The 16460-nt window shown below is 34.9% G+C and overlaps 2 protein-coding genes across 6 annotated transcripts; both read right to left on the reverse strand.

Moving 5' to 3' along the window:
- Positions 1-617: 617 nt before the first annotated feature.
- LOC109810705 (uncharacterized) lies at positions 618-1785 on the reverse strand. The gene is made up of 2 exons (XM_020374243.3): positions 1646-1785; positions 618-1356 (listed from the first exon to the last, which is right to left on the reverse strand). The coding sequence occupies exon 2, from the start codon at positions 1333-1335 to the stop codon at positions 949-951; it is 387 nt and encodes a 128-aa protein (XP_020229832.1). The 5' UTR covers positions 1336-1356; positions 1646-1785; the 3' UTR covers positions 618-948.
- LOC109810669 (uncharacterized) lies at positions 1646-15855 on the reverse strand. Of its 5 annotated transcripts, none has more exons than XM_083068850.1 (8): positions 15683-15855; positions 13317-13566; positions 11098-11221; positions 9550-9896; positions 7662-9447; positions 4812-5062; positions 3527-3642; positions 1646-3232 (listed from the first exon to the last, which is right to left on the reverse strand). In XM_083068850.1, exons 1-7 carry the CDS (start codon positions 15736-15738, stop codon positions 3571-3573), a joined length of 2886 nt encoding a protein of 961 aa, XP_082924976.1. In that variant the 5' UTR covers positions 15739-15855; the 3' UTR covers positions 1646-3232; positions 3527-3570. The 5 variants fall into 5 exon arrangements, with proteins under 5 accessions (XP_082924976.1, XP_082924975.1, XP_082924974.1 ...); XM_083068849.1 differs by having other exon boundaries at positions 3535-3642; positions 15683-15854; XM_083068848.1 differs by having other exon boundaries at positions 3527-3645; positions 15683-15854.
- Between the last annotated feature and the right edge of the window lie 605 nt (positions 15856-16460).

Below are 16460 nucleotides of genomic sequence, written 5' to 3' on the forward strand. Positions count from 1 at the left end.
ATGAAAGGAGATAAATGATTAATTTGAAAATTTTAAAGATAGTTTAAAAAAAAATTAAATTGTTGACAAAATTTAATGTCACAAAATAAATGAACTAATTTTTTTAAAATGAGTAAATTAATCAAAATAATCTTATATAGGGTCCGAGATGGTATAAAGGAAACAAAAAGTTGAATATACCTACATATAGTTATATCTAGTTTAAATGGAAAGAAAAGTCTTAGAAGCATTTATGTATAATAACATGTTTGGATAAAAGTTAAGAAGTATTTAAAATAAAATTATTTATTTTCAGTAAAGAAACTCTTAAAAATATTTTTAAGTTCATATCCAAACTGATTCTAAGTGAAAGACTATGGCTCAGGCTTTTGGTTTAGCAGTTGGCAACCTGAACCTCAGACGGAATTAGAATAAAGTTATGGCTAATGGAAAGAGAAGCCATTGCAAGATCTGGCGTTGTAGAACGAAAGAATATGATGTCCTAGATCATCAAAACGCCATGCCATTGCAGGATGACACATGCATATTTGTTTAGAATTTGACATATATGATCACCCCAGTAATGAAATGCTGAAATTCACATTTATTCAGTAGTAAAATGTGCACCACTCTAAATGTAAACAAAAAAGGGGAAACTTTATATAAGAAAAATCTAATTAATTAACACATTACAAAGGGACCAATGACCTAAACACAATCCCATCATAACAAGTACCAAGCATATCCGTAAACCAAAACAACACAACAGCAATTTCCATTGTAGTAAGCCCTTTCCCTCCTATAATCACGAGGCCTTTTGAAAGGGCTATTATGAATTAAAACACATAACAAAAGTTAATCATCTATCAATCAAGGCCCTAAAAGGGTGCACCATTGCATGAGTAAATACACCATTTCTTAAAGGCAAAGTTTGTGATAAACCTGGCCAAAACTAGAGGAGGAGGAAAATCAAAGTTTTCCCTTGTCTTCCTCCTTCATCTTCTTCTGCCACCTTCTCTTCTTGTAATCCAGCAACATCTGGGGCATCTTCTCCATCAACTTCACAGTGTTTTCACGCTTCTCGGCGGCAATCCTATCACATTTGTGGCCCTTCCTCTTGGTCTTCATCTCCTTCCTTTGAGGATCATAGGGCCAATCTTCCCCAGCAAGGAGGACTTCCTTGCGGAGTCTAGCACGACGCCTAGCACTGATACTGAGTGGCTTCCAGGCCCCTAGCTCCCAGTATCCCCACACACCCTTGGCAAGTTCATCCTTATATTTCACCAACTTCTCACGCCAAGGATATTGATATTCTGCTACTGCCTTTGCCACACACCCAACACCCTTCCCCGCCATAACATAACAACCACTTTTTCTCTACACAACACAACAACTACTCAATCAGGCAAATTCACAAACACCTCTTATGCTATAAACATTTTTTTCCCAACCGAATTAACGTTACAAACTTCAATTATCACATTTGTTCTCTGAATGAATGACATGTTAGAAAGGCAATTATGGTGAATAACATAAAGCGCAGAGAATTCAAGTTAGGTCACAATTTCAAAGAATCAATGCATATGAGATCCAGTTCATAACCTAGAAAACCGGAGGAGACAAAAACAGTATGGAATAATGGAAGTAAAATAGGGGTTGCACTTACAGTTAGTGGGATTACGAGGCTCGCTTGAAAAAATCACCTAAAAAACAAAAGGTTCAATAAATTAGAAGAGAAATTCAGAGAGACTAATATCAGCGTCAGCCGTCAGCGAAACCAGAAGAATCCTAGCTCGCTTAGCATTCAGCCGTGTTGCAAGGTGGGCTCAGCTTTAGACCCAAAACTAGTTAAGCCCATAGTACAAGGTAGGCCCACCAATTAGCCCTTTAATTTTATTTTGCTTAAAAATAAAAAATCTACTCTAACAAGATTAGCGTAAGGCGCATGGGGCAACTAAAAAGATGAGCTTGATAGAGGTGTAACAAACCACAACCACTACCTAGCGTGGTGCTAAAATGGATAACAAGAGACATTCATTCCATGCATAAAAAAATAAAGTAATTTCTAAAATTAAAATGGCAAAACAGAAATGATAACATACCCGTGGCCCGTGGGCCGTTGACACTGTCACGAGTGCTACGGCTATGGTGAAGACGGAATGGGCTGAGCCTGTGTGGGTTTGGATTTATTTATTATGTACGGGAACGCGTGAGCCACCCGGATTTTTCCCATAACTAAAATTTGTAAATTTGTTTGAGTAACCCGACTCCAATATCTGGTGGGTTCAGTTAATCTACATGTTCTGACATATTTCCGGCTCTAGATGGACTGATCATTCAACTTTCAGACAAAAGTTTTTTTATTAAACACCAACGCACACTTTGACCAAATGAAGATTCTTCTTTCTATTTTTTTTCCTCTTTACACCTCTTATCTTAAATTTTGAATATTTCAAATTACTTTTATATTCCAGAAATTATTTTTTCTAAACAATTTTTTTTTAAAGTATATAAAAAAAATTGAAGAGAAAATAAAGGTGCAGATAAAATTTTCTCAACCAAAACACTCAAATAGTCACAAGGGAATAGTTACCATGTTGAAATGAAAAGAAAAGTCTTGCAAGCGTTTGTGTAATAGTGAGAGGTTATGGAGCAAGCTTTTGGGTTTAGCAGTTGGCAACCTGAACCTCAACGTGATGGATAATGGAAAGTGAAGCCATGGCATGATCCGTCGTTGTAGACTGAAAGTAAGAGTATTATGTCCTAGATTATCAACACGCCATGACATTGCAGGATGACACATGCATATTTGTTTCGAATTTGACATATACGATTACCTCTAATGAAATGGTGAAATTCACATTTATTCAGTAGTAAAAATGTACACCACTCTAAATGTAAATTTTTTTTTAAAAAAAAAGGGAAACTTCAAAAGAAAAATCTAATTAACACATTACAAATGGGCCAAAGGCCTAAACACAATTCCATCATAAAAGAAATATCCAGTATTTACAATTTAATGAACAAACTACAGGTCTTTGAAGTAAATAGTCGTTTGATTTTGATAAAAACTCTTCACTCTTCAACATTATTGATTGGCAACAAAGGTTGATGCTAGATCCCTATTCAGCTGAACAACTGGTTTCCCTTAGCATGTGCGAAGGCGGGAGAAAAGCATCATGTCTGCTACAAACTCACTGAGCTCTAGCTAGGGAGACTGAAATATAGTTTGGTCGAATACGCCTCCACAATCCTGCAAACGTTAGGGCAACAAAAAGTTTAAGGAAAAACAAAAAAAGCCGGGCAAAGCACGAGTTTGAGCAGAAAAAGTAAACCATTTAACTCTTCTAAAGGAAAAAAGTAAGGGTTCATCCACATTTGATTCAAGGTGGGTAAAGTTTATGAGATACTTCAATTTAAATCTAAGAGTGGAACGTCCTTATTTTCTCATTTCACATGCTTATTCATTTCAAAGGAGTCAAATCCAAAATGTAAAGTAACAACACTTTGTTAATCAATTTTTTAAGCTATTAGCCTATAACATTACCCACTTACAAGGAAATGGAAACACCCAATACTAGAAACAAAATCTCAGAGTTGACCATGACTTCTGCTCATAGAGTGGTCACGAAAGAGTTTTTGACCGGGTGCTTGCTGGTCATTCTGCTGCAAGGGATTCAAGCCAGAGAACATGAACACAAAAAGAATTCAGTGCAAGGTATAAACATTTATGGATTATAAAATTACAGAAACAAACATGAAGAAATATATTATAAACACAAACGTTCAATTTCATAGCAGTTTCTATGTCAAACAATTTTGAAAATATCACCAAGTTCTACTAGATGTTAGTTTAGAAGGGAAAATAACAATAAATAGTCCAAAAAACACCTATTGTGATTTTAAAAGCAAAGATTCATATTGAAGGACCGGGGATGCTCTTCAGTTTCCTAAGCCAGCCCAAAGGACATCTTTCAAACTATTCATTGTCTTTGAAAGGAAAAAATTAGAAGAACCAGCGGTAATACTAGAGTAAAAAGGAACTTCGACCTACACATACATTGCTAAAGAACTAATAATAATGTGTTACAAGAACTTTACAAGACAACGAGTTAAAATGCTGCAACACTACATGATATGCAGTTCAAGTACTGGACTTCATGTTGGCCTACGGATCAGCACATAATCAATTCCCAACTTATCAATACTTGCAAGCTTCAATATTTTAACAGGACTAGTACATGAATTATAAATCCTTCATTTATTAGTCTATTAAAATCTTAAATTATATAGCTAGTTTTGTCATGTCCAGTGTTATAGTAAAAAAAAATGTAGCTAAAGCCTAGTCACATTGTATCTGGTAGAACAATAATTGATAAAAGTAATAAAACACAATATTATTGAATACCGAAACCACACACAATACAGCAATTGGCTTGCTGTCCCAGAGACAAAAATCTCCTAGAGAGTTCTCTGCCAACAAACTACAGATAACTTCCCTTGATTACACATCCAACTATCAGATATATATTTCCAATACATAACTACCAGCAGTTATTTTCTACAAATAACTGTCATCTTGGAGTTTCTAATACAGATCTGATTTCTAAAGCAGTTATTTTCTACAAATAGCTCACCCTAACTCAGTTCCTATCAGTATCAATAAAAAGCAGTTTGTACAAGAAACTTAAACTTCCAACAGAAATTACAGAATAGAATGAAATAAATTCATGGCAGTCTGCTCCTGTCATGCATCAAGTGTTATTGCTCAGCTAAACAAAATTACAATCAGGAAAATGGAGGAAAAAAACTGATGAGTGAGACGGACAGACCTTGTACAAGGATGCAGCAGACTCGGATGGTACTGTTGGAATTGCATTGTGCCCCAGTGATCGTAACGCATCCAAAGCATCTAAAGTCATCTGCCAACCGCATAGGGCAATTGCATCACTACTGGTGCTTGGAACAGAACTAGTGCAGCCAGCAGCAGCAACATTGCCATTCACCCAAGGGCAACATTGGTTATGATAGACAATAGGATCAAATTCTACAGCTTCATAATTACTCTCTCCTTTTGGAGGGCCTAAAGAATTGCAAAATGTCAGTGACTATGCTACAAACATACGTACAAGTAAACCCAATGAAGTGTAACTTCACCGTAGAATGAATTAGAATATCCATTTTCAATATTATGCTTGGTGAAAGTCTGCTAAGGACAACAGGAATATATATCTACTCCTATATTATAAATTAGAATACATAATTAATAGTGAGACTCACTCTCTCAATTAGACACTCCCAAATCCCAACATTCTCTTCTCTCCATTTAAGGTACATGTTTCTCAACAACTCAGACTACCCTTCTTTTATCTTCATTTGTATACTTAATCTTCTTAATAGTCTATCTCTTTCGATCTATCCTCTCTTGTCTCTGAATTTTAATGGTTTTTTACATTCAAATTTGATTTTATTCTCCTTTATTCTAGAAGACTTAGTTAAGATCAAGATCAGGTTATTCAAATTCGATTTGATCTTATTCACTTTACTCTCCCTATCATATCTTCATATTTATTTTGTAACCAGTGGTTAGAAACTCTCATAGCCATCTCTGCCTATATAAACTCTTCTAATTCTAATCAATGTACAAAAATAAAGATCAGTTTCTTCTTCTAAAATTACAAAGGTCAATTAAAAAATAATTTAAAAGTGAAGATTTTTACAACCTCTATGCAGTTTATTATTCCTGCTGCATTTCATGTAATACGGGAGAGTTAAAAGCTTACTAAAAAGTTATGCGATAAGAAAGTTCTGGAAGATTGTTCAATTGTCAATCATGTTTTGTTTTGCTAAACCAATTAAAGGGCCTGTATGTGGAAAAAGGAAAACTTGTATTCAATTTATAAATGCTATTATTAGAATTTTGTTGTTTCTTGGCAAATTTGGGGTTCTTACCAAGTAACTCATATGTCATCTGATAAAATAATACCTAGCCACTTCTGTCTGGCATAAAAAAAATGGTATTCATTTGTTAACTAGAAATGTGTTGCCTTTTTCCTTAACTAGGCATGAATATGATCAAACTGCAAAGTATATCTGGCAGAAATAAATGGTCATAAGGAAAAGTATAATATAACTAATTTTGCAAGTATACTTGTTTAAAATGATATTCCCACTTGACTTTTCTTCAAATTCCAAATATGGAAACCCCTTCATTCTAATCATTATATAAAATTTATATTTGACAACAGGAAGAACGTACATGCCTTTTTATGTTATTGAATTAGAGGGTTTAGGTAAAGAAGGAAAAGAGAATAGAAATATAAATGAACTAGATTGACATAAAAAGGACAACCCAGTGCATGAGATTCTCACTAAGTGGTGTCTCAGAAGAGTAGACGTACACAGCCTTATATCATGCCACAAGCAGAGAGGTTGTTTCCAAGACTTGAACTCATGATCTCCATGAAATTGGATTTACATGGCGTTTTTAGAATATTAAGCACTAGCAGTCTAGCACTCATTTAAGACTAACAATTAAGTCAACTACAAGAGCACAAGCCCAATTCCTACCTTGATTATATAAAGCAAATCATGAAACAAAACAAATAAGGAACTCACATGATTGCTTCCTCAATTAGAGAATTAATTGATTATGCAACATATTCTAAAGATTTGGAAAACTACTAGACAATCTGAAAGGAAGAAAGAATGAGATTTTCTTGTCATGTCATTGATAAGTGAGATTTCTTTGCACCAAATTCCCAACTTACAACCCCTTTCAATTCAATCATTATATGTAAATGAGTCAAATGAGATTTAAAAATAGGATGCAAACAATAAACCCTAGGGTTTAGGGTTTAGGATTTTCTTGTCATGTCATTGATAGAGATTTCTTTGCACCAAATTCTCAACTTAAAACCCTTTCAATTCAACCATTATATGTCAATGAGTCAATGAGATTTAAAAATAAGACACGAACAAGGTTGTCATTTTGATGCCATTATTTCAGAAGAAAATCCCATAGACCAATACCGTGCAATGTGATTCTTAATTTGAATTTGATTGGAAAATGTTCATGTTCACTAATGTCAAAAATCAGGATCCTACTTTTTTTATAACTAAATAATTTATTAAGAAAGAAAGCAGAGGCATAAATAAAATATTATACGAAATACTCAAAACTATACAAAGAATAAAAGGAAAGAAACAAAAAAAAATACTAAGCAACATGTAACACACCACGACAGTTAAACATAGAAAGTGGAATACAACAAAAGCAGGAGACTGAAAAGGACGTTTCATGCTAACATTTCAACAAAAACCACAAAAGAAAAAAAAAACTTCTCCCACTAGGTGAAGCTCATTGCATGGATCAAACAACAAAATTGCATTCAAAATCCATTTAGACCAATGTCCTTTTTAGTTGACTCACCTAGTGTTTTTCTAGGTCTTTCACACCTTTAATTATTGGACTAACCTCCATAATTCACTCTTTTTATTAGCATTTCCATTGATTTTCACTCACATGACCAAGCCACTAAAGGGTGAGAGGCTACCATCTTTTCCTCAACAGATGCTACACCTACTTTCTCAAATGTATTTATTCTTAATCGACTGCTGTGGCACTAACAGGTAATGTAAAAAAGCAAAAAAGTTCAAAACCATTAAAATACAGAGCTTACCTATTCCATTTGCAATGGCAAAATCTGATTCAAGGACAGCACAATTGTTGGCAAATGATGATTTACCATCCTTCATGATCTCATCCTTGGTATTTTCACCACCAGAATAAATATTAGCATTACAAGAACGAGATGGTTGACTACTATTAGCAGGTAGAAGATTGCAGTTTTGACTAATCTTTTCACCACTTTCAACTGATTCTGCCTTTGTAGAACAGCCAATTTTTGACCCACTGTCTGTTCTTCCTGCAGAGTGAGACATCATCTCCTGGCTATCACCAATAGGATCTTCCCTGTTCATATCATCAGGGATTATCTCATCCATCAGACCTGGATCTGGAACAGATTCACCTGTCTGTCCTTGATTTTCAGCATCCTCTACTCTCTGTTCCATTTCACCAACAACACTATCAGCTCTGTGCACAGATATATCAGCCCCATGGATTTCAGCTTCATGACTAGCACACATTCCAACACTCCCTCCACTGATGCCCAAACTAATTCCATCTCGAGCCTGAGCAGTCACAGTTTCTGCATTGAAAAGTTCTTCCCCATAGTTTGTACTACTGATGCCCACTTCACCAGGGACAACTTCAGTAGCTGTTTGTAAGCAAGTGCTTTGCTGAGCTTGATTGCTGTTATTCAGTTCAGATGTTTCATTCATGTCCACATTGCCATATGTGCTGGAGGAGGGGAAATGAACATCATCAAGGTCTCCTGGGTAGTTCTCAACACTTTCCATAGAATCATCATTCACACTATGACATATTGTGTCCATTGCAATGACAGATGATGCACGGGTTGAGTCCCTAGCTGATTGGATACCTATTGGGAGGCTACTGCCTTGATGGAACGAAGAAGCTCGATTGCCAGCAACATGCGCCTCAAAACCCATTGAATGACTTGGACCAGCACCAGATGAGTCTCTTTGATGAGGTGAACAATATGTGTCAAAGATATCAGAGTCGCGCACACGTTTTGAAGGACCAGCTGAATATTGTCCACCATCTGTAACTTCATCACCATCGCGATCAATGACAGTTCCTTCAACACTATCAGCCTGCTGCTGCAACCTAAGAACTAGTCGGTCATCTGAGCTTCCACCTTTTTCAAGATTTCTCTTACGAGAGCTTGGCCCCCGTGATTCATATGAAGCAGCACGATCACCAATCTCACTCCCTGAAGGCTGGCCAATCATTAAATCCCTTCCCATATCTTCATCTCGAGTATATTCAGATGTTGCTGTCCTGCCCAAAGAAGTAAAAGGAAAACCCCCTGCCATGGTCAGATTTAAGTCTAAATCTGTGTTCGCCAACGATTTCCCCTCATTTGTTGTTGCAACTTCGTCACGGTCTTCAGTTTGATCTTTCTCTGTATCATCAGCTGCAATCCAACCACTGATTCCACTAGCTGCACTTGCTCCTCGAGTTAATCCTATTTTTTTACTCGTATCAGGAATATCGATAATATTAGGTGAAAAACGAGTAGGACGGGGAACTGTCAAAAAATCCAAAATTCTAACTGTAGCACCGCATAAGCTACAATCAAGCAAAGGTGACCTAGAGTCAAGTCTAGACTCCTTAAGAGATGCCTTTGCCTTTCTGGCATCCAATTTAGTAGAAGCAGAAACTGCCTTTGATCCATGATCTTGTGTAAGATGGAGTTGAGTCTTGCTTGGGCCAAATGAATGTCCATTTCTTTCAGACTGAGCAGAGTGTTCTTCACAGTCTTGAACATTTAAAAGCCAACTTGGTTCCCACCCACAAAGACTTATAATCTTCTGTGCCTGCCAATAGGAAGATAAAATCATAGAAAAATAGGAAAATAAGCATGTGACAGTGTAGCAACAAAAATATCAACAAGACGTCAAAAAATATAAAAAGCTTACACGAGAATATAAACAGTATGCCTCATCTTGAGAGTTTTCTAACTCAGATATAATCTCTGGCTTGATGTCTACTTCTCCTGACATAAAACATTGAGACTGTGATAGAAAGCGTTCAATCTGTGGGCCCCGAGAAACAGACATCAACTCAATTGCAGAGATGGCTACCACAGGAAGACAGTGAAATTGTACGAGGCCATCACATCTATCCTTGTAACCACCAATTAAGGCAGATGGAGGAGTTGGAGGGAACTGCACTAAGCTTTCTGGACAGCTGTTTCCTTTCCAAGGGCAATTAACTTTATGCCCTGAATCCAGCTGCCTGGCAAAGGATTCACTGGCATTTTGAGCTTTGGCCATGACAATTAAGAAAAAAAGTTAAAAACAACTGATGAATATAATCAGCAACAAACATAAAAGTCCCTATTGCCTAATTAACGGATAAATTTTGCTTGGAAACTAGATCAAAATAAGATTATCACTTTCTAACTGTTTCAAGGAAAAATATAAAAAGATGTCAAATGATTTGAACTGAATAAGAGTTGCTTAGATATATAAAGAGTAATAACTTATCATGTATACACAACTTACATATTGTGCCTCTATTTTTAATTTTTATGAAGTCTTTTTGTTTTATATGCTATAGCCTATAGGGACCTTGAAACAAAGAGGTACAAGTTACAGCATTATTATTATACTTACAAGCTAACTGGTATCATGGTAACTATTTCTCAACCAACTATAAAGTAAAAACCACCAAACCTTATATTGACTATTGGATGGGACAGTCTCCACAATGATCTATAGAAATTAACATATTTTTATATTTATTTAACAGAAAAAATAGATTGCATTAGATACAGATACAAGTGAAGAAAATAACTGGGTTTGGGAGGAGAATAAAAAAATCTTCTAAAACTAAAACACAAAACAGATAAATACAAGGAACAAGGGGGAATCACTTAAGAATATAGCAACCAACCCTGGTCTCTGCATATCAAAAATAGCACTCCACCCCCCCTTGTAACAGACATGAGCTGAACACCCAAGAGAAATAAAAAACACAATCCTATCCCCATAAAATATTTCATACAAATTGACAAATTAATATGTATTAAATCTTGAATTTCGTTTCATAGACAATAAATTATACAACATTTTTTGCAGCATGCATTTTTGGACATATTAAACTTCATATAGACAACATCATTGGTTTTAAAGTTCTACTTATGCACAAAGTGAGAAAGGACTACATTTATGTTAGGGAATTTACAAGTTAACAATAGACAGCACTTCTATGAAAGTAAAGCTACAGTCACGAATTTCATCCTATAATTTTTTTTTTCAAACTCCTCGGACTCCTTCTTTGGCCCTATACATAAGGTACCTCAATAAAGAACGCCTTTTAATGTCCATGATCCATATGAAAGCATCCAGTGTTCTTAAAATTTCTACCCCAGTTATCAACATGCCTCATTTTAGAGAAAACATAGTTTGGAAACAGGATGACATAGCCAAAAGTATTTGGATTGAAAATTTGCAATCACCAACCTTCAGCTGATGTCCAAGATGGCAATGCTGTAAAACTCAAGCAAGCACCACAAGACTCGCAAACAATTTTGTCTACACCATTATTCATCCAGCCTTTCTGAGCACAAGCCAATGAACTGATGATCTGGAAGGAATTAAAGAGAACATGGGATCCCTGAAGACTTCCATCATATCTACTTACATGATTTAAAGTAGCAAGTACAACATATTATCCATCTATACATGCACAATAGCTAAAGCTTGTTCTTCCCACATCAAGATAATTTCCTTGGACAATTACTTCATGCAAATGTGACACATCATGGATAAAAATTAATTTCTGTAGACAAATAAGAGGGAATTTCACATCACTGGACACATTCAACAGGACCCCTACTAGTGTCAAAGCAATGAGTGTTACTCTCAACCCAAATGTATCAAAGAAATAAATAACTGCACAATCCCACCAAATTTCAGCTGCCATTATTTGGCTTCTGGAATCTGGGGAGCTTTCAGGGCTCCCTAATGCGAGTTGAGAGATCATTAGGAGATAATACAAATACTCCCTCCGTTTTTTATTCATAGTCGTTTAAGGTTTTGCACGGGACTTAAGGAAATGATTGATATTTTAGTTTTCAAAAATATTTATTACTTACTTTCCTATTCTACCCTCTATTTTTTTATAGTATTTCGTTAGAAACATATTGCCCTTTTAAATGTAATATTAACTTTACATAGGTAGTTGGAGAAAAAATAAGTAGACATTAGAAATAAATAGGCACATTGTTCAGTAAACATACATTAATTATCAAGGGTAAAAATGAGAGAGAAAAAATTAATAAGTCATTGATTTTAGTAAAATGACAATGAAAAAAAAACGACAAATTCTGACAAAACGACTATGAATAAAAAACGGAGGGAGTATTCAGTTCATGTTAGCAAGCATTGGGATTTGGGATGGCACCAGGACAACAGTTTTTTGGGTTTCCCAAGATAATAGAAACTCTAAAATAATGGGAGAAATACGCCCAAAAAAAAACCTAAAGAAAAATTTCCCAAGATAATACAAACTCAGTAATTTTTCTTTATTAACACAAAGTAAAAATAAAAAATAAAAAAAAGGTAAATTAATTTAGGAAAAATTCAGAAATTGCAATTAAAGTATAAGTTTTGTTGTGAATAGGCAGCTGAAAATGCAAAATTACCACCCATGCCTGGTTATGGAGGTAGACATTAGAAAATTCATCTCAGGCTTTTTAAAGGGAAATTTGTAGAATTTCTAGTTTTCTAATAATCAACAAATGATTTGAGAGGAACCCACTAGAGTCGGCTTAATGGTGGAAAGTTGGGATAGTTTGCACAAGATCTTAAATTCTATCCTTGTTGCTAAAATTATACACCCTAAAAAAATGATTTGAGAGATATAATACAGCTGTAGAAAGAAATGCCAAGAGCAGACAAAGATTAGAAAGATTAAACCAAATTTATGGAACAGTACACAAAGAAGAGAAAGGCAAAGCAAAGTCAATTTGGTTGAATGAAACAAGAGCAAATGTTATATTGTATCAAACACTTGCATATAAGAATAAGTTTTTGAATATAGTAAGGCTGCAGAAAGAAAGATAAAATTATGACTAAACATAATGGAAGGATTTTAAGGAATTGAAAATAGTGTGTAATTGAGGCTAAGGCTTCTGCATAAGGAAAATTTGTTTTTAAGGTTTCAAAATACATTTTAAAAGGGAAGTCTTCTTTCATCCAATAGTATATTGAATCTATTCTTTATTTTCCCAATTTCAACCAAAAGCTTGGAGATTCAATTTGTTTCAACTACAATTATTACTTGTTGATAGAAAATAAGAGAAAACAGAAACATGAATTGGATTACAGGCTGTAAGAAGATCCAAAAAAAATCTATTTATGGTAAAAAAATGATACATAATAATTATTTTGCTTACATTACATAAAAATTCAAGTTCCCATTATAATCTATAAGCATAAACAGAAACTATCACAAGGGTAATCATTACAAGTTTAAAACAAGCATGTTTATTGTTAACTTCAGACATACAACTTTTTTGTCCTCTAGGCCTACAGAATATCAATATTCAGACATTGAAACATAAAATTGAAGCAGAAGTGAATCTGTAACATACTAACAAGAAGAAAAAAATGGTGGAAAATGTACATATACATATTGTGACTGTAATATATTTATGGAAACCATGGTCAGTTCAAACCTGCAGCTTCCCAAGCCAATTTGAAGGGATAAATGTAGCCAAACGTCTTAATAGATCTCCCCTTTCCCAAGGTCTGCATGAAGATCTTGAAGAACCAAAAGCATAACCACCAGCACTTGTGCTCAAGGAAGTCCATGGTGGTTGTGAACCAACACATGAGAGAGAAGCCGCTTTAGAGACTTGTCCATGACTTGACCCATCTATGCTGCCAACATTCATTGGAACAGTTGGGGATGATGCTCCAGCAGAACTGATAAAATTTCGAATAATTTTTCAATTGAGAAAGTCAAATGAACAACATCGTAGACAAGACAATTGAATGCCCTGTAAAAATATCACAATTTACAATCACACCAGCCATACATCATATATTATATACATGAAGTTCAAATCATGAATTAAGAAAACCTTAGTTTTACATGAATCAAGGGAGGAGGTCAATTCTAAACTTGTGCTATAACACATTGGAACCAAAGGGTTTTCACTTCAGTAGGACTAAGACAGAGTCTATGTATTGCAATTTTAGCAAGAAACAAGAAGAAAATAACTTGGGAGGTAAAGATTGGAGAAGATGTCATAATATAATAAGTTTCTAAATACTTGGGATCAATATTACAAATTGATAGGAAAATTAATAAAGATGTCACACAGGATACAAGTAGAGTGTTTAAATTGAGAAAGGCATGGGGTTATTTGTGACAAAAAGCACCTACCTAACTTAAAAGGAAGTTTTATGATACAACTATACAACAAACTACATTCTATGGTAGTGAGTTAAATGGACAGCAAGGGTAAAAGTAGGAATAGCATAAATGAGTATATTAAGGTAGATGTGTGGAAACACAAAAAAGGACAGCATATGGAATAATTGTATATGAGGATATATTAGTGTGACATCTATCAAGGAAAATGACAAAATCAGTTAAAGGTGGTTTAGACACATGCAAAGGTCACTAGAGGCACCAAAGTGGGGAGTAGATAACATAGTTTTTAGCCCTGGGAAATGGGGTAGAGGGAGGCCAAAGACATTGAAAAATATAATTAAAAAGAATCCAATGGTGAACAATATCCCCAAAAATTTGATTTTTAACCAAGCCTGATGACATCATATAACCCATGTAGCAACCTCACCTAGTGGAATAAGACTATTGTTATATCTGTTTTACATGAAGGAGATATAATATGGTAACAATCTAGCCTCTAGTGTGGGTACTCAGAAGAGAAAAATATTTGAGGCTCCCAAAATAAATATTTGGTGCGAAATCTTAGCCTGCTTAGGAGATTAAGCTACAATGCTTTTTATCTATGGAACAAGACATTAGCATAATTATCTCATGCGAGTCTCGGGTTATTATGGAAGAAATAGTTCTTTATAAAAAACTATGAGAGGAGGGTTTCAGGTAAGTGGAAAAGGATGAGACACAAGAGCTTGAGCAAACTGGCAGAGACCTAAGTGACCATGGCACAAATAAACAAGGCTATGCTGGCCAAAGCTATGCCACCTAGGCTCCCCAGTCAAGGATGGTTGGTGGTTGTGCTAGCAAGCTTGACACGAAAAGTATTATGTGGAAGTCAACAGGCAACAAATGGGTAAATGGTGATGGCCCAAACATAGTGGGTCAAACAACAGGTAAGGCGATGCTTCTTTACCATTCCAACAAGTGAAGCCTTGAAGGAAGCCTAAGGTAGTTAACCCCTGATACCCAATGGAAACTCCTTATCAAGGTGCTGAAGCCTTGATGGAGTTATTTCCACCTAAAGACAATTGACTCAAACAGTGTGAAAGTCAAACAACGCAGAAAGTTCCGTTTGAATCAGAGGCAGCAACCTTGCAAAATCACGTAAACCTACCTATGCTAAGACACCCATCCATGTCTGACTTGGTTTACCGGAATGCCGTAGACAAGCATAAACTTTATTAAAATGAAACTAAGACAATGATACCCCTCCTGTTAGTGCTTCCACGAGAATGCACAATATCCGTATCTACGAAAGGACCTAAAAACGGGTCGAAACACCACTCCTCAATTCGCAATAAGAAATTTCCTTTGTAATGACACAAATGACGTCAACCAAGACAAACACAAGCAATAAACTAGATAGTAAGTAAGTAAAGGCATAAGCAGAACATTTCAAAAGCAGACAACTCGCAACAAGAACAACACGACACCGCGTTTTTTTTTAATTAGATCGAATTATGGAGGTGCAGGAGCAGCAGCAACAATACTAGTGTGTTTCAGTGGCCAATTGAAGTTGAAATCCGGTGCAGAGGGCGAAAGCGAGGGAATTGAAAAGCAAAAATGCAGGGAAAAGGAAACCCTAATTAGGGAAGAATTGAATGGTTGGGAGAGAGGGGAGTAGAGTACCTGGCAGCAGGTGTGGGATCAACGGTGCCTCCCGAGCTGATAACCTCTTCCCTCATTTTCGCGACTTTTCTCAAATTCAGAAGCAAAATGAAATTGGTGAGTGAAAGACTGCAAATGGCAGCTTCGCGTATATAAACCAAATGTCAGCGCCTAGACACTACTGCCAATACGAATATATATCACACCAATCGTGCCTGTGCCTGCGCCTGCGCTGCGTTACTATATTTTAATATTTATTTATATCAAACCATATATATATATATATTTTTTTTTTTTAATTTTCAGAAAATTTCACATGATGATATTTACAATTTTGTTTGTGAATTAGTTTTTTTTTTTTTAATGACTTTTAAAGATGATAAAGAGAAATGACAACACTTTTATCTATATTACTTGCCCTTGCCCATAAAGAGAATTTATCACTTTGATTCTTTTAATAGAATTATTAACTTTAAATATATTTTTAAAAAAGTTAATTCATGTGTCGATTTTTTGACAAAGTATAGGGTCACATGTTCGTTTATGTATAGACAAATAACAATTTATTTCTATTTTAGTGGTTAATATGTGTTTTACATATTAGAGTGTAGTTCTTTTTTTTTTTTTACATTTCCTAAAATATCAAAAAATATTATTTTTTTATTATTTTTTTACTTATATTAGATACATATATTGAATATCATTGTATTTTACTTTTATTTATTTATTATAGAATATTAAAATTATTAATAAAATATATTATAAAAAATGGTCTTAAATATTTTTTTGTAAAATTTTA

The sequence above is a fragment of the Cajanus cajan genome, chromosome 2 (assembly GCF_000230855.2).
Source record: "Cajanus cajan strain Asha chromosome 2, NIPB_CcT2T_4, whole genome shotgun sequence".
NCBI classification, from domain to species: Eukaryota; Viridiplantae; Streptophyta; class Magnoliopsida; order Fabales; family Fabaceae; genus Cajanus; species Cajanus cajan.

Coding starts and splice junctions, on each gene's coding strand:
- LOC109810705 (XM_020374243.3), bottom strand. CDS start 1,335: ATGGCGGGGAAGGGTGTTGGGTGTGTGGCAAAGGCAGTAGCAGAATAT.
- LOC109810669 (XM_083068848.1), bottom strand. CDS start 15,738: ATGAGGGAAGAGGTTATCAGCTCGGGAGGCACCGTTGATCCCACACCT. Junction 9,897..11,097: donor ATCTTGGACATCAGCTGAAG/GTTGGTGATTGC, acceptor TCATGGCCAAAG/CTCAAAATGCCAGTGAATCC. Junction 5,063..7,661: donor TGCCATTGCAAATGGAATAG/GTAAGCTCTGTA, acceptor GCAATTCTTTAG/GCCCTCCAAAAGGAGAGAGT.